General features: G+C 37.3%; 2 protein-coding genes and 1 non-coding gene across 3 annotated transcripts in view; 1 reads left to right on the top strand and 2 right to left on the bottom strand.

The window, feature by feature from the left end:
- Positions 1-9,871, top strand: part of PRMT9 (protein arginine methyltransferase 9) — a 30,425-nt gene extending 20,554 nt beyond the window's left edge. The window contains exons 10-12 of the mRNA XM_065877747.1: positions 4,001-4,154; positions 8,288-8,410; positions 8,702-9,871. Coding sequence (XP_065733819.1) covers positions 4,001-4,154; positions 8,288-8,410; positions 8,702-8,917 — 493 coding nt within the window. The 3' untranslated portion in view covers positions 8,918-9,871. The remainder of the gene's footprint in view (positions 1-4,000; positions 4,155-8,287; positions 8,411-8,701) is intronic.
- On the bottom strand, positions 3,392-3,464 carry TRNAG-UCC (transfer RNA glycine (anticodon UCC)). Its single transcript has one exon. It is a non-coding gene; the product is annotated as a tRNA-Gly (tRNA).
- A 652-nt stretch (positions 9,872-10,523) lies between the features above and the next one.
- The window catches only part of TMEM184C (transmembrane protein 184C), a 31,890-nt gene continuing 17,548 nt past the window's right edge, over positions 10,524-24,865 (bottom strand). Inside the window, exons 5-10 of the mRNA XM_065877786.1 lie at positions 16,805-16,879; positions 15,608-15,701; positions 13,648-13,760; positions 12,192-12,291; positions 11,496-11,667; positions 10,524-11,277 (exon numbers count right to left, since the gene is read on the bottom strand). Of these exons, the coding sequence (XP_065733858.1) occupies positions 11,012-11,277; positions 11,496-11,667; positions 12,192-12,291; positions 13,648-13,760; positions 15,608-15,701; positions 16,805-16,879 (820 nt within the window). The 3' untranslated portion in view covers positions 10,524-11,011. The remainder of the gene's footprint in view (positions 11,278-11,495; positions 11,668-12,191; positions 12,292-13,647; positions 13,761-15,607; positions 15,702-16,804; positions 16,880-24,865) is intronic.

Here is a 24,865-nt window from a genome sequence, read left to right as displayed (position 1 = left end):
GACCTAATGGTATTGCCCTCCCTCCCTCCCTTTATGGCTAGAAGTTTGGCTTTTATTAACCTATGTGCTTTTCGTTTGCTGATTTAAGAGAATGCTACCTTTTTGTGGCTATTTGGGGGTGGAGGGAATTAGTCAAGCAACGTAAAGCTCTGTGGCTAGTCTCTCATTTGAGACTTTGTGATCTTAAGAAAAATTAGATGTTTTTATTTAAATGGATCACAATTAGCAGATAACTTCAGTTGTTTAGAAATTTTAATAACATGGGTTGTCAGGATTAAACTTCATGCATTTGAGGAAAATGGGTAAGTTTCTCCACTTATTTAGGAAGATGTTAAAATTTTATCTGGTTTGGTAAAGGTATAGATTGGAAGTTTTTGATAATAGCTGTGTGGTTTTTGTTGAGGTATGTAATTTTACTAATTGTGGAGATTCAGTTTCTATCAGACTTCATCTAAAATGCTAAAAAGTTGGTAGGAAAGGAATAACGAAAATGAATAAAGCATTGGAGTCAGAGTGGAGTCCACTTTTGGGCTAACCTATATATATATATATATATATATATATATATATAGGGACTCTCTACAACTTAAATGATCACATACTTATATTTAGTGAGGAGAGATTATCCTGGTTTCGGATCATGACTTGTCTAAGTCAGACTGAGGCCATTACACTCAAGGAATCCTCTCTAACTTTCTTTGCTGATTCTGTGCTCATGAAATGACCTTGTTATGATTTGGCTCCCTATTACCTAGTCTTTAGGAAGAGCAGCCTGTGTACTTATTGTAAACGTTTCTGTCAGCTTTTTATTTTGAAAGATTGCAAACTTAAAGAAAACATGCAAGAAAAGTAACAGTGAACACGAGGCTACTGTTTTATTTGTTGAACCATTTGACAGTCGTTGGCTTCATAACCTCCCCCCTTACCTTAACATTTAGCGTGTATCTCCTGAGAACAAAGGCTTTCCTCTGCATATCACAATACTATCACACTCAGGAAACTTAACATTGATAAAATACTATTATTTAGTAGGTAGTCTGTATGAAAATTTCCTCTGCTATCCCAGTAATATTCTTTATTGCTTTTTTTTTCTCCCCAGTCTAGGTTCTAATCAAGGGACATGTATTACATTTCGTTACCATGTCCTGTTGTTATAATTCAGTGGTTGTTCTGGTTTTAGACATTTTTAAATGGTTGAGATAATCAGTTTACTAAAAGCAGAATGAAGAATTTGAAACTTACTTAAGAGCAGAAGGGCCAAAGTGGTTTTGAGGAATGGGGTGTTTTTATAGTTTGTCAAGATTTCAGTGATCTATTCAGGGAGACTGCATGGCATACAATTTTAGAAACTTGCAGGAACTATTTTTTTTAGATACGCATTGGTCAAACATTTAGTCCTGTATTTTTATAAATAGATCCTTACTGACTAGAAATATTTAAGACTGAAAGCTTACTATGAAAGATACCTACGATAGATAATACAAAGTCCAGCTGTCTGTAGTAGCCTGTCCTAGAAGTTCAAGTGGAAACCGACTTGTAGAAATGAGGGATTTAACGTTTGATTGTAAATGTGGCGAACGATGAAAGTGCCTTACAGTATCCTCCACGTCCGTTTCCTTTGATGGCAGTAGGTGACCCCCCCCACCGCTCTCATGCCTCCCACACAGCTCAGGTGTGTGGAAACAGCCCTGTGCATGTGGCGTGGGAGCTGCCTTGGCTTAAGAGCCTTACATCTCACATAGGAACTTCTCCCCGGGGCATAGCTTCCAAGTCCCAGCAGTAGGAACACGTGGTTACAAGTCATCCCACACTCAGGGAAGCCCAGAGGTGGTGTGGCTTCCCATCAGGCATTTATAGTTTACAGTTCTCTCAATCCAGGTGCATCTACCTATTAAGAGGCATTTAAAATTTTTTTAAATCATAAGCAGTGTTGCTGATAACACAGCTGACATTCCACCTTTTAGGGATTTCCAGGGAAACAGAAGGTGAATCCAGGATCAGCTGTAGGAGGAGAAAGGGTTTTGTTAGCCCTTTATTCACACTTTTAATAGAGTGTTTGGATTTTTAATCACTTTTTTTTTCCCTTTCAGAGTGTTTAACTTTTTATTTTGAAAAAATTTCAAGCTTACAGAGAAGTTAGAGAATAGTACAAAGAACCAAATATGTACCTTACACCCAGATTCACAAATTGTTACTGTTTTGCCACATGTGCTTTAGTATCCTCTGTGAACACTTTAGAGTAAGTTCCAGATATCGTATTCTTTTACCCCTAAACACCTTGGTGTGTATTTTGTAAGAAAAAGGACACTCATTTATATATTCATCACACACTTAACAAAATTAGGAAATCTACATGGACACAGTACTGATATCTAAGGGAAAAATCTTACTCAGATTTCACCATTTGTTGGAGTAATATCCTTTATAGCCTTTTTGTTCCTGGTCCAGAATTCAGTCTAGGATCGCACATTGCATTTAGTTTCTTTAGTCTCCTTTATTCTGGAACAGTTCCTCAGTCTTTTTTTTTTTTTTTTTAATTTTATTTTTTTATACAGCAGGTTCTTAGTTATCTATTTTACACATATTACTGTATGTATGTCAATCCCGATCTCCCAATTCATCCCCCCCACCCGCTTTCCCCCCCTTGGTGTCCATATGTTTGTTCTCTACATCTGTGTCTCTGTTTCTCCCTTGCAAACCGGTTCATCTGTACCATTTTTCTAGATTCCACATATATGCGTTAATATACGGTATTTGTTTTTCTCATTCTGACTTGCTTCACTCTGTATGACAGCCTCTGGGTCCATCCATGTCTCTACAAATGACCCAATTTCGTTCCTTTTTATAGCTGAGTAATATTCCATTGTACGTATGCACCACATCTTCCTTATCCATTCGTTTAGTTTGTCGATGGGCATTTAGGTTGTTTCCATGACCTGGCTGTTGTAAATAGTGCTGCAGTGAACATTGGGGTGCATGTGTCTTTTTGAATTAATGGTTTTCTCTGGGTATATGCCCAGAGTTCCTCAGTCTTTCATGAGATTCGCAGTTTTGAAAAGTGCAGGCCTTTTATTTTGTGGAATGTTTCTCATGTTTCTTACTAGAGTCAGATTACCCATTTTACAGAGGAATACCACAGAAGTTTTGTCACAAAGGCAAATGGTGTTGCTTTATCCCATATTGTTGTTGTGAATTTAGATCAGTTAGTTTAAGTTGTATCCATTAGGTTTTTCCACCCTAAGTTGCTATTTTCCCTTTGTAATAAGTAAGTCATTTATGGGGGTGATACTTTGAGACTATGTAAATATCCTTTTCCTAATCAAACTTTCACCCACTAGTTTTTTGGGGTTTTTTTTTTTTTGGCTGCACTGTGTGGCATGCGGGATCTTAATTCCCCAATCAGGGATCGAACCTGTGCCCTCTGCAGTGGAAGTGCAGAGTCCTAACCACTGGACCACCAGAGAAGTCCCTCACCCACTAGTATTTTTTTTTTAATTAATTTATTTATTTGGTTGCACTGGGTCTTGGTTTTAGCAGGCGGGCTCCTTAGTTGCAGCTCGCCAGCTCCTTAGTTGTGGCAGTCAGGCTCTTAATTGTGGCTCCAGGCCTCCTTAGTTGCGGAATGCAGGCTCCTTAGTTGTGGCATGCGAACTCTTAGTTGTGGCACGCTTGTGGGATCTAGTTCCCTGATCAGGGATCGAACCCTGGCCCCCTGCATTGGGAGCGTGGAGTCCTATCCACTGTGCCATCAGGGAAGTCCCCCTTACCCACTAGTTTTAATAGCCATTGATGATTCTTCCTTAATGTAAAAACTGTATCCATCCAGCTGACCGGTTACTTTTCAAGCGGTCTGCCATTCTGAGCTACCAGCCAGCTATCAGTCTAAAGTGTGTTAGATTATATACAATCTGTAGCTCCCCAATTAGTCACGATTTAGTTATTGATACTTACAGAATGTGGAGAATCAGGATGCTTTTTAAAGCACTTTTCCTTCCTCCAGGTGTTTGCTACAGTCTGGAGGTAAGATCTTTCCCCAGTACATGCTGATGTTTGGGTTGCTCGTGGAATCGCAGACACTGGTGGAGGAGAGCGCCGTGCAGGGAACAGAACGAACTCTTGGATTTAATATCGCACCTTTTATTAACCAGTTTCAGGTAAGTGTTTTGAAGAGAAGTTCAACCACTTGGCTGTCGCCCACAGTCTGCCTTATCTCTCTCTGTAGTTTTATAGTCACTATGTTTAGCTGGATTGGGATGGTAATCAGTTTTCTATAGCAAAGGAACTTACTACTGGTAAAAATCAACCTAGGGGTTAGTATAGCCAAGGAATTCTGTTGTTCCTACTGACAAAATTCTATAGATTTTGCTCGGAACCACTGTTGTAAATGGAAAATAGGGTACTGGGTTTAGTCTTATGAAAAAGTGTGCTCCTTGTCTAAAAAAGCAGCCGCCAGAAGGAGACATCTGTTCTAAACATGAACCCTTAATCACAGTGAGACTTCCGGCTGGCAGGTGACAGGTGTGAGCAGTTAACGTCTGGGCGGTCAGGCTGCAGGGAGCCGGAATGGAGGAGCCTAGGAAGGGGGTTAGTTGCTCTTTGGGAAACAAGGATTTAGTGCTGGCAGAGCTACTAGCAGCAAAATAAAATTTGTGAGTTATAACTGTGGGAGTGGATGGAATGTCTAGGGAAGTGGTTTGGGGTTGGAAATAGGTGGGATCTGCTGTGTAAGCCAAAGCAGCATTTTGGGAAGTGGGATGTTGAGTACTGAATTAAAGGAGTGATATCTAAACCTTTTATCAAAAGGCTATAGATGGTAAGCTCTTGAATATGCATTGTTAGATCTTCCATGAACAATACTTGCTAAACAAATAAAAATTTGTTGAGTAAATGATTTTTTCAGAGCAGACTAAGGTTTTAGAGTTTATTTACTCATAGTTTTTCTGGAGAGTTTAATAAACAAAATACACTTACCAGAAGACAGAGAAGTTTAAATTATTTCTTTGTGTGGTCCCCAAATACTACCATCTCCTATCTTTCTAGCTTATTCTCTCCTGATCCTGATATCAGCAATTCTTCGATTCCATCAGAATCTATGATATTTTAATCCTGCCATCTTTTCACCCTGCCTCCCATCTCATATCCTCCTTTCCTTCACAGCTTATGTTTCATGGCTGATATATTTTTCACATATCATGGAGCTAACATTCCAATTGACGATAAAGAGACAAGAGATGGACAGTAAACAAAGGAGTAGAAAGATTAGTATGATAGATGGTGAGGAGTGAGAAGGCTAGAGGAGAATGGGAGTTGGAGGGATGGGATATTCTATTTTATTTAGGTAATGCCTAAGGAGAGGACTCAAGGATAAGTGATATTTAAGCAGAGACCAGAGAGAAATAAGGAAGCAAACCATATACAAGTCAAAGGATCAACAAGTGCAAAGACCTGAGGCAAGAGCATGATTGGAGTATTCAGAAACAGCAGGAAACCATGAGGGAGAGTCGGGTGAAGGATGCAGTGAGAAAAGTATTAGGAGCCAGATCCTGTAGAGCCTCCTGTAGAGGTCATGGTGAAGGTTTTGGCTTTTACTCTGAAAGGGGTGGAAAACAACTGGAGGGCATCGACCAGAGGAGTGATAAGGTGTGACTTGTTTTGAAAGGCTTGCTATGGCTGCTGTATTGGGAGTAGACCACCATGGAGAGCCGGCTGAAGCGTAGGGTCACTGCAGTAATCCAGGAGAGAGGTGGTAGTGACTTAGACTAGAGTGGTAGCAATGGATGTGGTGCAAAGGGGTCAGATGGTTGATGTGTTTTGAAGGTAGGTTTTGTGATAGATGGGACATGGGGTATGAGAAAGCGCCTGGAAGGACAGTTGCCATTTACTGATATGGGGAAAATAACAGGAGGACCAGGTTGCGCTTAACGTTTTTATGGGGTCATTAAGCAGTTGGATGAGAATTCAGAGAAATAGCTAGCCTGGAGATGTAAATTTGGCAGTCAGATTTGGTAGATGATATTTAAAGCTAGAATAATGGGATGCAGTCACCTTGGGGATGTGTAGAAAGAGAAGAGGGCTGAGAACTAAATTCTAGAGAACTCACAAAGTTATGAGCTCTACATTGGAAATCTAAGAAGGAATTAGCAAAGATGACAGGAGTGGCCAGTAGGCTAAGAAACAAGTGAGGACAGATTATGAGGGACGGGTACAGCTGTGTGGGGATTAGAGTGCAGGTGATGAGAGGTGACACAGGAATCTAGGGCTGTTCTTCTGATGACTGATACAAATAGGGATACAGAGCAAGAGTCCTGGAAATGGCAGGGCATTGCTGTTTTCATGTAGAGGAAAGGTTGGATGCCTTCAAGGATGCCCAGGGAGAGGCATGAACAGTTGCTCTCTAATATTTTATTCAAAGGAAAGAGAACACTTTTTAAACAGTTTCCTTTCTATTTCAAATGAGAAGGCTAAAAGTTATTAGTAGGAAGTTTCCATTGCTACTAAAATTGATGGAACAGTTTATAGCAGTGGTTCTCAACCTTGACTGTACTCAGAACTACTGGTATCTGGATCCCAACTCCAGATGGATCTGAGGTGTGGCCTGAGCAGTTGGACTTTTTCAAAGCTCCTTAGGTGATTTTAATTTGCAGTCGAAGTTGAGAACCACTGCCTTCTAGATAAATAACCTATTTTCAAAATGAAATCCACTATTAGCTGTTTGGCTGAATTTGGCATATTTGCTCAAACAGTTCAATAATTAATGTTGTACAGTAAGTCCCCTACATATGAACCTTCAAGTTGCGAACTTTCAAAGATGCGAACGTGCGTTCGCATGTCCAATCACTTGTTAGTTCATGTGTCTGGCGTACGTTGTCACGTGCGTGCATCCTCTACAAGTGGTTGTGCTTTTGTGTACTTTACAGTACTGTATAGAGTACCGTGGTACAGTATCTTTATTTCAAGCCCAGATGTCTGGAAGCAAGCGTCAAAGCAGCGGTGATGTAGCAGGTACTGTTAAGAAGGCACCAAGGGATAACAATGGAAACAAAAGAGAAAACAGTTGAAAGTGGAGTGAGGCGAAAAGACGGTAGACATCACTCATTCTTATAACGTGAATCATTCAACCATCAGCATGATTCTAAAGAAAAAGGACAAGATCATGGAACATGTGAGGTCTGCTGTGCCGATGATGTCAATAATATCGAAGAAGCAGCGTGGAAAAGTGATGGAGGAGATGGAGAAACTTCTCAGCGTGTGGAGGCAGGATCGGCATCAGTGTCGAGTCCCACTCAGCTTAATGCTGATGCAAGAGAAAGTTAGAAGCCTTTATGAAGACTTGAAGAAGAAACATGGGGAAGAATCAGAGGGCACATCTTTTAATGCCAGCCATGGCTGGTTTCATCGGTTCAAGGCTAGAGCCAACCTTCACAGTGTAAAACTGGCAAGGCAGTGAGTACGGATACGGTAGCTGCCCGGGAATTTCCTGAATTCTCTTCGACCCAGAGAAAGGACAAAGAGAGACAAGAGGAAGAAGAGACTGAAGAACGGAAGAGATTCACAGTGCAGGAAGTGGCAAGGGGAATCTTCTTTATTTGGGGGGGCACTGTTAATTTTTGAGGCAGAGGACTCGAATGTAGAACGGTACCACGAAGGTTGCAGCAGCCATTCAGAATGCAATCCAGTGCCACTGTTTCATCCGTGATGAGAAAAAAAGAGCTACTACGCAGACATTACTGGATCGTTTTTTCAAGGTACCGTACTATAATATTAAAAATGTTCTCTTTATTTTCTGTGCTTGTTTTTTATGCATTATCTGTGTGACCAGTGTTATAAACCTATTAAGTGCAGTGCTATTTAGCTGATTGTGTTAGGGGGGGGTACCTAGGCTAACTTGGTTGGACTTACAAATGTGCTTTTGGAACGGAACTTGATCATACGTAGGGGGCTTACTGTACTGCTTATTAGTTCATCTTTCACACATAAGCACATCCTTGGCTTAAACTTTTTGGAGCTGCCTGGTTAAGTAAAAATTTGCTTTCATTCCAAGTGAAGAATCTATAGATAATTGAAATCACAGAAAATTATTTAACCAGCCTAAAACCTTGGTTTGTTCATTCTTCCTGTAAAACGGAATCATGGAAGTCCTTATGCCTTAAGGTTGATGTGGGAATTAAATGAGGTAATAGATGTCAAAAGCACTATATCATACTGAGTGAAGTACAAAGCAGGAAACTTAACGAGACTTGGTCAAAAAAAGAATTGAGTAAAAGTGAAAATTTTATACTTTCTTTAGGTACCTATACGTGTATTTTTGGACCTATCCTCACTGCCCTGTATACCTTTAAGCAAACCGGTGGAACTCTTAAGACTAGACTTAATGACGCCGTATTTGAACACCTCTAACAGAGAAGTAAAGGTAATATAAAATGATTACTCTTGTCCTATTCAGAATTATCTTAAACTATATACTACTTTACATACATAAAATAGTTTTAGCCACTTCCTTTGAAGACTTAAATTTTCTGAACAATATCCAAACATGGGCTTGGGTAAATATTAGTGAATAAAACAGGTTGGTATTAATTTGAATTGGGTGATTAGATATATTCCTTTATAAAATTTGGATCTAAAGCTACAAAGACAAAGACTTATCCAAGTCTGCTCTGTTTACTCTGATGAAATTTTCATGATTTCTTAATTTTCCTAGGTATGCATATGTAAATCTGGACAAGTGACTGCCATTCCCTTTTGGTATCATATGTACCTTGACGATGAGATTAGGTTGGATACTTCCAGTGAAGCCTCCCACTGGAAACAAGCTGCAGTTGTTTTAGATAATCCCATCCAGGTGGAAGTGGGAGATGAACTTGTACTCAACGTCCAGCACCACAAAAGCAACGTCAGCATCACAGTAAAGCAATGAAGAGCAGTTTTCTAATGAAAAAAGGTGGAAGTAGAGCAGCAAGTACACAGTTCTAGTCTGAATCAGTAGTGGGATTGTAATCATAGAATGGAGGTACAAAGATTTAAGTCCTTGTAATGGTCAAATATTTTTTAAAAACTGACATTAATAAAGTGTATTTAAAAGATCCTAAATTAAAGAGTAGCATGATTACAAAAATATTGCTGCAGACTTCCTTACTGGAAAAGGCTGTCATTAATTTTTCAAATTAGGAAACTTTTTATTGCTTGGTTTTACTTACTATAGATTAAATTTTGCCAAACCTGTTAGTTCGTACTCTAGAGCTATAAATATAAGGAAATTTGAGGCTCATTTTCAGTTTTTAGGCATCTTGGCTATTTTTCTCAAATCCAAACTTATAGTGGGGCTACCTCAAAAAGTTGGCTTCCACTTTAGACTGAGGGTTTATGGTTATCTGTAAATTCCAAGCTTGCTTCTTGCAAATAGTGAAATACTTCTGAACCTCCGTCTCAGTTTTTGTGTTTTGGGTATGCAAACCTGAGTAAGAATTTAAGCTCTAGACTAAATGTAATTAAAAGAGTAAAAGAGGGACAAAATAAAATCTTAGGAGGCAGCACTTTTCGTGGTCTACCTTTGGCAAAGAAAAAATTTTAAGCTGATAAATTAAGTTCAAGGAAGAGTTAAACCTAAACCAGTATTTTTCAAAGTTTTGATTTGCATACACAGAAAGAAAAAAATAATTAGTCCAGATTTTAAAGACTTGAAATAGGGAGATTAATAAGGAAGAAGATTATCATGCCTTGTATATACTGTGTGCTCTCTGTAGGTTAGCCACACAGAAAATAAGGTGTACCTTCTTTTCACACTGCCTATTCTCCTTGCCTCTTATACTGCCCAACTTTATTTTCAATAGAAATGTTTAGTTTATAGTAATGGACAGAATAAAAACTTTGTTTCTAATTACTGTGAACCAGTAGGTATGTTTATGTACGTGTGTGTGTGTATGTGTGTATGCGCTTAAATATATAAAGCATAGGTTTTGAGAAATGATACTTATACTTGCTATTTGCAACATACCGCTCTGGCCCTTTCTGTATTTATTTTCAGTGTAAAATGTTAGACCCAATGGGCTGTGATTAACAATTAGAGGAACTCCGTCCTAAGTAATAAATTTCTCCCAAATAGCATCTGTAAGTCTTCTGACTGTGGTTTGATAAATAATTAAGATGACTCAGCTGAGATTTACATTTGCTGACCCCTTTAGTAGCACTGAGGAAAAGCAGGCTCTGTTTCTATCACAAGTTTCTTATTTATTCTTCCACTCTTCCATCCACTTTATTCTTTTCATCTCAAAGTCCTGGATAACCTATTAATCTGTTCACATTGGTGCAAATATGATTTTTAGACAGTAGTTGTTTTAAGATTAATAGATTAGGTCAGATATTTCTCCTAGTAGGAATGTAAGATACAGGCCTCTTTCATTGTAGGTATATGATTTTCAACCCTTTAATTTTTTGGACTTAATTTTTTTCTGCTGTGCCTCCAATCATGGACTTTTTGTGATCACACTAAGGGTCTATGTTGAAAGAATGAGAGATATAAAAAGTTGCAGAAAATAAATGAGAAATTCTTATTTATTGAAAGACATCCAGTTGAGAAATGGAGGAATAACTGTCAGGTAAGCATATACGGCACATGATCGATTATGATTCAGTTCCACTAATTCGTGTTTCGGAATTCACTTCCCGCTAGTCCCAGAGCATTATGTTCATGCAGCGGTGGTAGAAAGCACTTTTTTTTTTAACGTCCTCCTCTCGACAGAGCACTGTAATGTCGAGAACGTTTAGTAATCATTTCTTCCATTTGGGTACGTGATACTCTGTAGTGTTACGAAGTCAAGTCTAAGTCTAGGATATTTAGACTGGTTATCTGTGGTATACAAAACCTAGTTGTATGAATCCAGTAGTCGTACCTGGGTTTTGCCATTTTGCTGAAATTTTCCATCATTAACGGCTTGTCCCAAGCACAGAATCCTGAGCAATGGGATACCAGGTAACGAAATAACGTGGTAGTAGCACAGCTTCTGCACACTGTTCAGGAGGCCACGGACTTATCTGAAGGGTCTTTTTTCTCTCCTGTAGTATCAATACATATGTCATCAGATACATTAGCTGTAGTAGGTGTAGTCTGGGGAGTCACAGTGTGTCCAAACCCTTGATAGTGACCCATGGGTGAAGGTGGCACAGAAGAGGCAACGGAAATTGCATCTTGTGATGACGATGATAACAGGCTTGTGTGTTCATTTTGATCTTGATCCTCAGGAAAAAACTTTTTCCTAGGATGTCCCATGACTGTCCTTCCTTTAAAGTAACATAAAGGTTTCTGAGTTAGCCAAAAGTTTGGTTATTTTTACCACTATAAACTTGCCGTGCTAAAAATAAGGTCCCCGCTTCCCTCCTCCCAGTTTGGAGAGCCTTACTGTGGTACTGCTTTACATGAAGTCTTTTCACCTCTTAAACAAGACCTGATAGGAGAACTACAATAGCCTATTCGAATGAATTAAATGGCTGGTACTTACCAACATGCCTTACTTGTTCAGAAATATCATCCCTAATATCTGAAACATCCCACATGGCAAGAAAGGAGTCAAAGCATGAGCCCTCTTCTGCTTCTTGGACATACGGTTTATATGAGAAAGTGTAGTGATGAGCGATAGCAGCAAGGAACATCTCAATACAGATGATAAAGTCCTACAACAATATCAACAATGTCAGCCATGTTGGAGTCTAAATCTAGTTTTGCAGGTCAAAAGGGAAAGCACTATCTTTCTCTCTTTTCAAAAGTACTTAAGTACCAACAGCTGTTTTTTTCCCACAAGACTGTATTCATTTTTTCATTTCCCAAAATGATTTTTGACCTCTTCAAAAAAAAAAAAAACAAAACACAAAACGCCAAAAGTTTAACTCTATTTTGCACTACCTCAATCAAGTACTTCTTTGCCAAGTACAATGCATTCTCTTCCACTGTCCAAGGACTTAGAGGAGAAATGCATAAAGTGAAATAGAGTAGGAATAACAAAATCTAGGTTCTGTTCCTGCTTCTACTACAAATTAGTAACTGTGACCAATTTTTCTAGGGTTCCCCCATTTCCTCACATGTGAAGTGAGGATAGCAGTAGCTCCATAGCCTGCATGTGGTCAGGCTGAGGAGATAACATGTAAAAATGCTTAACAAGTAGTAAAGTTCTGTTGAATTCAGAGAGAGCATTACTTACCTGGAGTCCTGTGGCCACAGCTTCTACTGTTTGCCATTCCCACGTATGCTTTTCAGAAATAACGCCAACTTTTACCAACAAAGCAATAACTACTGCTTGCCTATATGTTAGGAAAAGGTAAACGCCAAATCTATATCAAGCATAAAATGAGCAGTTGCTTTAAAAATATGCCATTTAAAAAGTTAAACCCCAGCACAACCTGTGGACCACCGCCACCCTGCCTTTACAGTGTATTCCTGAAGACACTGTGTACCTATATTAAATATACTTGTTTTACAAATTTACTTCTAGTACAGTTTCATCACATGAATTTTGATTATGTGTTCTTAGAACTTCAGTACGTGGTTTATAGTCTTTTTTTGTTTTGAAAGTGTGCACAGTAGTTAGCTTTTAAGTTCTTCCTACACATAGACAATGCCTAACACCTTGTACAACTGGAATTTAAAATGAAATAAAGAACAGATACTTAAATGTTATTTATGCACGTATCAATTGATTACTCAGATTATTTTAAAGAACATTTTGAAACCAGTCTTGTTTGAAGTCCTGGAACTAGAGACAAACTCAGAAGGGGTCTGACTCCAAGATGGGGAGTCATACTGAGCATTTCAAGCAAATCTAGGCATCTGCCCCTAGGTGAAATTTAAACAGCTAAAATGAGATAGTTAGATAAGCTTTCACAGATCTATATCCAAGAATATTCCCTTCAATATTGCTTGTAATGGTAAAGAAAAATTAGAAACAACCTAAATGTCAATGGGAGATTGGTTAAAAAGCTCTATCCACATATCAATACTATATGAGGTGAAAACAAAAGACCCAAACAAAATTACATCCTCACTGTTCTTACAAAGAACTATGACTGCAATATACTAAATGTATCACTGAGTTCTACAAGTTTTTATAGTATGTATTTGTATTTCTGTGGAGTTAGATAAAATGATGGGGACCACAATGTCAATCATTCATGCTGGGTGGTAGGATTTCAGGGATTTTTCTTTCCCCCCTTTTTGTATTATTTGTATATTGTTAAATTTGGTGTATTTGTTTCTAGGCCCCTATCACCCACGCCTTTACTAAACTGGGACCATGTATAGTTTTGCCCTCTGTTTTAAACAGTATTTTTACTAATGAACATTTCCTCACATTAAATATTCTACATGATGTTTATCTTCCAAACTGTATTCTTTTATATAAAGAGACCACGATTTTTTTTAATGATTCCCTTAGTGTTGAGACATTTAGTGTCTCAAACTGTTTTCTTTTTATAAATGTTACAGTGACCATCTAATTATTTCTTTATAAAAAACCAAGAAGGGCTAAAAGAATGAACTTTTTGAAAGCTAAGTAGACATTTTAATTCATCTTCCGTATTAAGACTTTTAAAAATCCTTCCGAATCAACAGTTTTATTGCCCTTTAGAAAATGAGAACATTTAAGAGAAAGCAACACTTACCAAAAAGAAACAAAAACCACCAGCTTTACACAAAGAAATTTGCCAACAGGTTGGATTGGACTCAGTTCTTCCTTCAGTACTTTATAAAACAGGAGGAGACAATACATGGCAAACTAGAAACAAACAAAGTTCTTAAATAAGAATAACTAAATATGGTATTAGAGATACTGATATTAAAGTTATAGACCAGAGACCTGGTACAGAGTAATGTTTCAGGCAAAATTTTCTACGCTTTATTTTGCTATTTTTAGATTGACAACAAGCTTTTATATTTTACTGTGGATGAATATATACAGTATGAAATTTCTCAGAAGAGATGTATAACATCTTCCCTGAAAATGGTTTTCAGTGTTCACTTACAGGAGCCCACAAAGAACACAATGAACAAGTGACTGCCATGAGTGGAAGAAAAGGCTCTCATTCAACCAAAATAAAAACATCTATCTGCTTGTTAATGGCTTTTATACACAAATTACCGTTCGTTGTATAAGGGCTGAGCTTACTAACTACTAATTGTATGCATATTATTTATAAGTGAACACATTAAATAAGTACTACTTCAATAAAACTGTGACCATGAAATGGGAAAGTAAGGAATCAGGGAAACCATTTTTCTTGAGGGCAGTATGTTAATCCAGCTGAATTTACTTTTTAAAGATAAATGCTCAAGACATTAACTATTTTTAGAAATCAGTTGTAATTAGCGTAGTATTGCATAACAATGAACATTTCCCTAAAAGTTTACTTTTTCCTATTATAAAATGCTCATTTAAATTATTTTAGAATATGAAAGCATAGTCCCATCATCCAACCATTTCTTTCTACACATAAGGTGGGTTTTAGCAGGTATAACCAACTAAATATGAAATTTTGTTGCCTGATTTTTTTTTTCCACTTACAGTGCCCTTTTCCATATATTTCATTAAATAACTGCCTAGTGTTTTGGCCAATGGAAGGTACATAGTATATTTAACTAGTTGGACTGTTTCCAGGCTTTTGCAATTAACAAACAATAGGCTTTATATACAAACACACTGAAAGCAAAAGTACTTCTGGCCATTTCTTGAGGCATTCCCAGAAGTGGAATTACTGGTTCCAGAGAATATGAACATATGGAAAAGCTTTGAATACACAAGCATTTGATTTTTATTATAAATTTCTAATACCACACATGCATGCCATTGCACCTAAACTATTATTTTGCTGAAAGCATTAATGAAAGATTTTCAATAAAATGCACATTCCTGTTTTTTTGTTTTTTTTTTTTTTTTGGTACACGGGCCTCTCACTGTTGTGGCCCCTCCCGTTGCGGAGCACAGGCTCCGGACAGGCAGGCTCAGCAGCCATGGCTCACGGGCCCAGCTGCTCCACGGCATGTGGGATCTTCCCGGACTGGGGCACGAACCTGTGTCCCCTGCATCGGCAGGCAGACTCTCAACCACTGCGCCACCAGGGAAGCCCCACATTCTTAAGTTGAAAGGATCCAACAGTTATATCTTTGGAGCGTTTCAGTTTCTATAACATCATTTTTAAAAACTTGGCATTCTCAATTTTCAATTCCAATTATATGAGAGAATTTTATTCTCCCATTTTAATTCAAACCCTGTACTGTCATATACCAATAAAACATTTTTCTTACTGAATATGCCTAGGATATGTGCTTTTTATTTAAAAGGAGAGCATTGTGTTTTTATTTATGACATATCCATATAACTATGCAATGAATACCAGAACCAAATGAAAAAACATAATCAACGAGTCAGTGTATAAATCACCAGGTAATCAACAAAGATATTATATGTTTATATATGTATAAAGATATATGTTAAGGTTTCAAGTTCTTCCTACAGATGAAGTTCAATATTAAAGTTACAATTAAGCTTTATTCCAGAGACTTTCCCTAAAAAAATTTAGCGCTATAGATCTAAATTCAGTACAGTTAAGATGAGTATTTACTTACCAACTGTGACATATTATTTATTATAACCAAGTAAGTCCAAGCATTTGAAAAGCTAAAGTTCCCTTCATCATATATACCAAGCAGCTCACAGATTCTAAAATATGGTAAAAATGAGACAACTTTATGAATAACTAAATCAAAAATACATTTTAAAATACAGCAATGACAGCAATACTTAAATTTAGAAGTTAGTTTATTTCAAAGATCCTGTAGATAGTCACTTGATTTTGGCCATAGAGGTTGTTCAAAAATTAAAAGAAAAACATTTTTCTAGAAATGTTACCATATTACTATTCCTCCAATTTGAAGGAAATCCAAAAGACATAACATTGAACTAGAAAGGGTAATTATTAGATTCAAAAAAATGATGCTGCCTAATTTTAAAAAGATTGTTAAAAACATATAATGCAGGTCTATAACTACAACTATAATTTTTTCTCCCAAACTGTCTTGGAGGCAACTTTTATGATGACCCAGATCTAAGTATTAACTTGTCTTGATTACCCAATTTCTAAACAGCAGAGAAATAATGCATGCCTTCATAAATAAGTGAATTAGTTTTAATTCCAAGGCAAATGTCACTAAAGAATTGCTAGCACAGAAGCAGAATAAAGAATTGAATGCTTCTTTCACCTTTCTTTCCATTCTTCCTCTGTTAACAGACAAAATGCTTGTATAGCTAGCAGATAAAATACACACTCTACCTGCTTTAAACTATTTGATGTTCTTAAATTTTTAGGGAATAGTTTTACCAGGTAGCTTAATGATACCCCATTTTACCTGAAGTGCTAAGACTTGACAGAATTTTTTAAAAAGAAAAATATGTTTTCTTCTTTAGAATACAGTACTCATTTAGAAAATAAAAGCATGTAATGAATCTATAGTGGTACACTTTACATACTAGATGTTTCTGTAAAGCCGTGTGAACGTTAATACTTGAAAAAGAATATTTGATAATGCTTTCCAGAAATCTCCAGAGAATATATTTAGAATAATCCTGTGGTGATTCCTTGTCTATACATGGTCACCTTATTTATTATAATATAGTAGGATTTCTATATACTGTGTTTTCATACCAGACTAGATGTGTTATAAACAAGTAATGCTCTTTACATGCTTTTCTACTCAGTTGTCCCACTAAGTAAAAGCATGAGAATTTTTGAAAAATAAATAATAATATAAGTTCTGTGCACTTACAAAGCAACGATGGTGGTGAATGGTCTGACAACTGTATATTGTAATACACCCAGTTTGCATCTGAACAGCAAGACTCTGCCAAAGAAAAAGAACTTAGCATTTCACCTACTCATTTCACTAGTATCAAGCTTTCTCCAAAGCCCCCAAATTAAAATCACTTTCACAAATGATGCCACATTTATACTTAATTCTTTTAATTTAGTCAATCTAAATGGCTACTTGAGAAGAATGGGGATGGTAGCATACAAATTATCTAAATACTATTTTTTAAATTGTGTAACAACTACATCTTCTGAAAGATCTCCCTTCCTATGTCCAGTCTCAAATTCCTGAATAGTGCGGCACAGAACAGGAACAAAAAGAATGAAAGTGGGTCCCTGTGTATTTCTGCAAGAAAAACCAAGTAACAAATAAATTACGTGTAGGGTTGCATATATGAAACCATATTTAGAAAATATTATTTACATTTAGGATTCAGTTTCAAGTTTGGATTTATATATATATATATATATATATATATATATATATATATATATATATATACACACATATATATATAATTCCAGAGAGTATCACTGACTAGATACTCTGAAAGAACAAAACAGAGACCCTATCGTACATAAAACAGTTTTTATCACTGAGGTCACTTAATGTAGGGGAAAATTCACAAGGAGTAACAAACAGAAACAAAGCAAAAAAGTCCCAAAACAACAACTATCAAAAAAAAGGCTCTCTATTTGACCACCTGTGTAAGCCTCCTTGGGAAACGATGATGCTCTGAGTGCAAATGTTTATTTAGCACTCCTCCGTCAAGTTTATGTATTATAAATCCCCTAATTTAAGAACTACATCTAGACTGAGAAGAATGAGCCTGATATACAGACCCTGAGGCACTGGGTTACTAGGACTGAATGAAAAACGGATCAGGTTCTATGTGCTGAGAGCCTTCTCTGTGCTGAAGCGGCTCACTGCCACTGACAACTAAGTGTGCCCCTGTGGAGGTGGGTGTGGCAGCTGCACTTGGGCTTGTCAGACCTTTTCATGAACATGCCTGGGCTACACTGTGCTTCTGGTCCCATACTCTTTACAAAGCTAAATTAAGTAGAAGTTGGGTTAAACCTGTAGTGTTCTATGAGCTGATTGTCAAATCAAACCTGAGACCAGTAGGGTGACTATGCAAATGTATTAAACAGTCAATTAGGTACCTTTGAAAGCTGTGGAGAATTAATGAACTGGAAGATGTATCTGAAGAAATTGGCCATAATGTAATAAAGGCTGAGACAAAGAGACAAACATGAAAGAGAGTTACAAAGAATAGAACAGAATCAGAAGGTCTAACATACTTAAAAGTTACAGGAGAGTAGAGGAAGGGCAAAAGCAGAAGCTTATGGCTGAGAACTTTTCAGAACTGATCAAAGACACAAGTCAACAGATTGAGGCACCCTGTAAATGAAGCTGGACTAAAAACAAAAACAACTTGGTAGGGAAACTACAAAACATCAAAAACAGGGAGGGTCTTAAAAAATGCAGTTGGACTCCCTCTTGCGAGAGCACTGGAATCACAACTAACTGCTGAACAGTCATCGACAGGAAGACACCGGAACTCAGCAAAAAAGAGACCCCACATCCAAAGACAAAGGAGAAGCTGCAGTGAGATGGTAGGAGGGGCGCAATCACAATCAAATCAAATCCCATAACCTCTGGGTGGGTGACTCACAAACCTGAGAACACTTATACCACACAAGTCCACCCACTGGACTGAAGGTTCTGAGCTCCACATCAGGCTTCCCAACCTGGGGGTCCGGCAATGGGAGGAGGAATTCCTAGAGAATCAATCTTTGAAGGCTAGTGGGATTTGACTGCAGGACTTGGACAGGGCTTGGGGAAATGGAGACGCCACTCTTGGAGGGCACACACAAAGTACTCTGTGCATCAGGACCCAGGGGGAAGGAGCAGTGACCCCATAGGAGACTGAACCACACCTACCTGCTAGTGTTGGAGGGTCTCCTGCAGAGGCGAGGGGCAGCTGGCTCACCGTGAGGACAAGGACACTGGTGGCAGAAGTTCTGGGATGTACTCCTTGGTGTGAGCCCTCCGAGAGCCCTCCATTAGCCCCACCAAAGAGCCAGGTAGGCTCCAGTGTTGGGTCACCTCAGGGAGGGGACCCAGTCCAACCCATCAACAGCCAAGCAGATTAAAGTTTTAATGAGCTCTGCCCACCAGAGCAACACTCAGCTCTACCCACCACCAGTACCTCCCATCAGGAAATTTGTACAAGCCTCTTAGATAGCCTCATCCACCAGAGGGCAGACACAGAAGCAAGAACTACAATCCTGCAGCCTGTGGAACAAAAACCGCAATCACAGAAAGACACTCAAGATGAAAAGGCAGAGGGCTATGTAACAGATGAGGAACAAGATAAAACCCCAGAAAAACAACTAAATGAAGTGGAGATAGGCAACCTTCCAGAAAAAGAATTCAGAATAATGATAGTGAAGATGATACAGGACCTTGTAAAAAGAATGGAGGCAAAGATCAAGAAGATGCAAGAAATGTTTAACAAAGGCCTAGAAGAATTAAAGAACAAACAAACAGAGATGAACGATACAACAACTGAAATGAAAAATACACTAGAGGGAATCAATAGGAGAATAACTGAGGCAGAAAAATGGATAAGTGACCTGGAAGACAGAATGGTGGAATTCACTGCCACAGAACAGAATAAAGAAAAAAGAATGAAAAAAATGAAGACAGCCTAAGAGACCTCTGGGACAACATTAAATGTAACAACATTTGTATTATAGGGGTCCCAGAAGGAGAAGAGAGAGAGAGAAAGGACCTGAGAAAATAGTTGCAGAGATTATAGTCAAAAACTTCCCTAACATAGGAAAGAAAATAGCCACCCAAGTCCAGGAAGCACAGAGAGTCCCAGGCAGGATAAACCCAAGGAGAAACACACCGAGACACACAGTAATCAAATTGACAAAAATTAAAGACAAAGAAAAATTATTGAAAGCAACAAGGGAAACATGACAAATAACATACAAGGGAACTCCCATAAGGTTAACAGCTGATTTCTCATCAGAAACTCTACAAGCCAGAAGGGAGAGGCATGATATACTTAAAGTGATGAAAGGGAAGAACCTACAACCAAGATTACTCTACCAGCAAGGATCTCATTCAGATTCAACAGAAAACTCAAAAGCTTTACAGATAAGCAAAACCTAAGAGAATTCAGCACCACCACACCAGCTCTACAACAAATGCTAAAGGAACTTCTCTAAATGGGAAACACAAGAGAAGAAAAGGACCTACAAAAACAAACCCATAACAATTAAGAACATGGTAATAGGAACACACATATCAATAATTACCTTAAGCATGAATGGATTAAATGCTCCAACCAAAAGACACAGGCTTGCTCAATGGATACAAAAACAAGACCCGTATATATGCTGTCTACAAGAGACCTACTTCAGACCTAGGGATACATACAGACTGAAAGTGATGGAATGGAAAAAGATATTCCATGCCAATGGAAATCAAAAGAAAGCTGGAGTAGCAATACTCACATCAGATAAAAGACTTTAAAATAAAGAATGTTACAAGAGACAAGGAAGGACACTGCATAATGATCAAGGGATCAATCCAAGAGGAAGATATAACAATTATAAATATATATGCACCCAACATAAGAGCACCTTGATACATAAGGCAACTGCTAACAGCTATAGAAGAGGAAATCGACAGTAACTCAATAATAGTGGGGGACTCTTAACACCTCACTTACACCAATCGACAGATCATCCTGACAGAAAATTAATAAGGAAACACAAGCTTTAAATGACACAGTAGACCAGATACATTTAATTGATATTTGACATTCTATCCAAAAACAGCAGATTACACTTTCTTCTCAAGTCCTCATGGAATATTTCAAAGGTTAGATCATATCCTCGGTCACAAATCAAGCACTGGTAAATTTAAGAAAATTGAAATCATATCAAATATCTTTTCAGACCACAACGCTATGAGACTAGATATCAATTACAGGAAAAAAATCTGTAAAAAATGCAAACACATGGAGGCTAAACAACACACTACTACATGACCAAGAGATCACTGAAGAAATCAAAGAGGAAATCAAAAAATACCTAGAGACAAATGACAATGAAAATACATTGATTGAAAACCTATGGGATGCAGCAAAAGCAGTTCTAAGAGGGAAGTTTATAGCAATACAAGCCTACCTCAAGAAAGAAGAAAAATTTCAAATAAACAATCTAAACTTACACCTAAAGAAACTAGAGAAAGAAGAACAAACAAAACCCAAAGTTAGTAGAAGGAGAGAAATCATAAAGATCAGAGCAGAAATAAATGAAATAGAAACAAAGAAAACAATAGCAAAGATCAATAAGACTAAAAGCTGGTTCTTTGGGAAGATAAACAAAATTGATAAACCATTAGCCAGACTCATCAAGAAAAAGAGGGAGAGGACTCAAATCAATAAAATTAGAAATGCAAAAGGAGAAGTTAGAACAGACACCACAGAAATACAAAGCATTCTAAGAGACTACTACAAGCAACTCTATGCCAATAAAATGGACAACCTGGAAGAAATGGACAAATTCTTAGAAAGGTATAACCTTCCAAGATTGAACCAGGAAGAAATAGAAAATATGAACAGACCAATCACAAGTAATGAAATTGAAACTGTGATTAAAAATCTTCCAACAAACAAAAGTCCAGGACCAGATGGCTTCACAGGTGAATTCTATCAAACATTTAGAGAAGAGCTAACACCCATCCTTCTGAAACTCTTCCAAAAAACTGCAGAGGAAGGAACACTCCCAAACTCATTCTATGAGGCCACCATCACCCTGATATGAAAACCAGACAAAGATACTACAAAAAAAGAAAATTACAGACCAGTATCTTTGATGAATTTAGATGTAAAAATCCTCAACAAAATACTAGCAAACAGAATCCAACAATATATTGAAAGGATCATACACCATGATCAAGTGGAATTTATCCCAGGGATGGAAGGATTCTTTAATATATACATACCAATCAATGTGATACACCATATTAACAAATTGAAGAATAGAAACCATATGATCATCTCAATAGATGCAGAAAAACTTCTGACAAAATTCCACACCCATTTATGATAAAAACTCTCCAGAAAGTGGGCATAGAGGGAGCCCACCTCAACATAATAAAGGCCATATACAACAAACCCACAGCAAACATCATTCTCAATGGTGATAAACTGAAAGCATTTCCTCTAAAATCAGGAACAAGACAAGGATGTCCACTCTCACCACTATTATTCAACATAGTTTTGGAAATCCTAGCCATGGCAATCAGAAAAGAAAAAGAAATAAAAGGAATAAAAATTGGAAAGGAAGAAGTAAAACTGTCACTGTTTGCAGATGACATGACACTATAATAGAGAATCCTAAAGATGCCACCAGAAAATTACTAGAGCTAATCAATGAATGTGGTAAAGGTGCAGAACACAAAATAAATGCACAGAAATCTCTTGCATTCCTATACACTAATGATGAAAAATCTGAAAGAGAAATTAAGGAAACACTCCCATTCACCATTGCAAAAAAAAGAATAAAATACCTAGGAATAAACCTACTTAGGGAGACAAAAGACCTGTATGCAGATATAAGACACTGATGAAAGAAATTAAAGATGATACAAACAGATGGAGAGATATACCATGTTCTTGGATTAGAAGAATCAATATTGTGAAAATGACTGTACTACCCAAAGCAATCTACAGATTCAGTGCAATCCCTATCAAATTACCAATGGCAGTTTTACAGAACTAGAAAAAAACAAATCTTAAAGTTTGTATGGAGACACAAAAGATCCTGAACAGCCAAAGCAGTCTTGAGGGAAAAAAGCGGAGCTGGAAGAATCAGGCTCCCTGACTTCAGACTATACTACAAAGCTACAGTAATCAAGACAGTATGGTACTGGCACAAAAACAGAAATATAGATGAATGGAACAGGATAGAAAGCCCAGAGATAAACCCATGCACCTATGGTCAACTAATCTATGACAAAGGAGGCAAGGATATACAATGGAGAAAAGACAGTCTCTTCAATAAGTGGTGCTGGGAAAACTGGACAGCTACATGTAAAAGAATGAAATTAGAACACTCCCTAACACCATACACAAAAATAAACTCAAAATGGATTAAAGACCTAAATGTAAGACCGGACAGTATAAAACTCTTAGAGGAAAACATAGGAAGAACACTCTTTGACATAAATCACAGCAAGATCTCCTTTGTTCCCACCTCCTAGAGTAATGGAAATAAAAACAAAAATAAACAAATGGGACCTAATGAAACTTAAAAGCTTTTGCACAGCAAAGGAAACCATAAACAAGAGGAAAAGACAACCCACAGAATGGGAGAAAATATTTGCAAATGAATCAATGGACAAAGGATTAATCTCCAAAATATATAAACAGCTCATGCAGCTTAATATTAAAAAAACAAACAACCCAATCAAAAAATGGGCAGAAGACCTAGGCAGACATTTCTCCGAAGCAGACATACAGATGGCCAAGAGGCATATGAAAAGCTGCTCAACATCACTAATTATTAGAGAAATGCAAATCAAAACTACAATGAGGTAGCACCTCACACCAGTTTGAATGGGCATCATCAGAAAATCTACAAACAACAAATGCTGGAGAGGATGCGGAGAAAAGGAAACCCTCTTGTACTGTTGGTGGGAATGTAAATTGATACAGCCACTATGGAGAACAGTGTGGAGGTTCCTTAAAAAACTAAAAATAAAATTACCATATGACCCAGCAATCCCACTAGTGGGCATATATCCTGAGAAAACCATAATTCAAAAAGACACATGCACCCCAATGTTCACTGCAGCACTGTTTACAATAGCTGGGACATGGAAATAACCTAAATACCCATCGACAGATGAATGGATAAAGAAGATGTGATACATATATACAGTGGAATATTACTCAGCCATAAAAAGGAACGAAACTGGGTCATTTGTAGAGACGTGGATGGATGCAGAGACTGTCATACAGAGTGAGGTAAGTCAGAAAGAGAAAAACAAATATTGTATATTAATGCATATGTGTGGAACCTAGAAAAATGGTACAGATGAACCAGTTTGCAGAGCAGAAATAGAGACAGAGACATAGAGAACAACGTATGGACACCAAGAGGGGAAAGTGGCCGGTGGGGGGTGGTTGTATGATGAATTGGGATAATGGGATTGACATATATACACTAATATGTATAAAATGGATAACTAATAAGAACCTGCTGTATAAAAAAATAAATAAAATTTAAAACTTCCAAAAAAAATGCAGTTGGAGATAGGTCACCTATAATGGAATGACAACTGGATTAACAGTAGAGGCTTAACAGTAACAACAGAAGCCAGAATTAGGTGGAACAAAATCTTCAAAATGTTTGGAGAAAATTCTTGTCAACAAAGGATTATATCCAGCAAAACTATCTTTCAAGAATGAGGGCAAAATAAAGATATTTTTGGTTAAGTATATCTGAGAAAATCTGCCACTGATACACTGACACTAAATGAACTTTCAAGGGCCATACTTTAGAAAGAAGGAAATGATCCCAGTCAGATCTGAGATGCAAGAGGAGTAAGGAACAAATAAATTGATGCACTACAGTGAAATCTATAAAAGAATTACCAAAAAAAAAAAAAAATTCTATCCGAAAATTGATATCTAATTTTTAAGATTAAAATAGGGCTTTATATAATCACAATAAGACTAGAAATAGAAACTATAACTTCCAAAATAGTAGTGAGGGGAAAAAAATAGAATAAGAAAAACAGCAACAAAATAATGTAATCAACTATCAGTGAGATTTGGAGTAGCACCTGTAACCCAACATTGATACAGCTGCAGTGTACTCCATAAACAGTAAGATAGTCACATTAAAACTACAAATAGTCAAAGATTATAAATAAAGTTTTATCATTAGATAAGCTATGAAAAAACTTTTGGTTTTCAAGGCTTTATGT

The sequence above is a fragment of the Phocoena phocoena genome, chromosome 5 (assembly GCF_963924675.1).
Source record: "Phocoena phocoena chromosome 5, mPhoPho1.1, whole genome shotgun sequence".
In the NCBI taxonomy this organism is placed as follows: Eukaryota; Metazoa; Chordata; class Mammalia; order Artiodactyla; family Phocoenidae; genus Phocoena; species Phocoena phocoena.
Note: the sequence above shows the minus strand (reverse complement) of the source record. Positions and strands in the feature narration are given on the sequence as shown.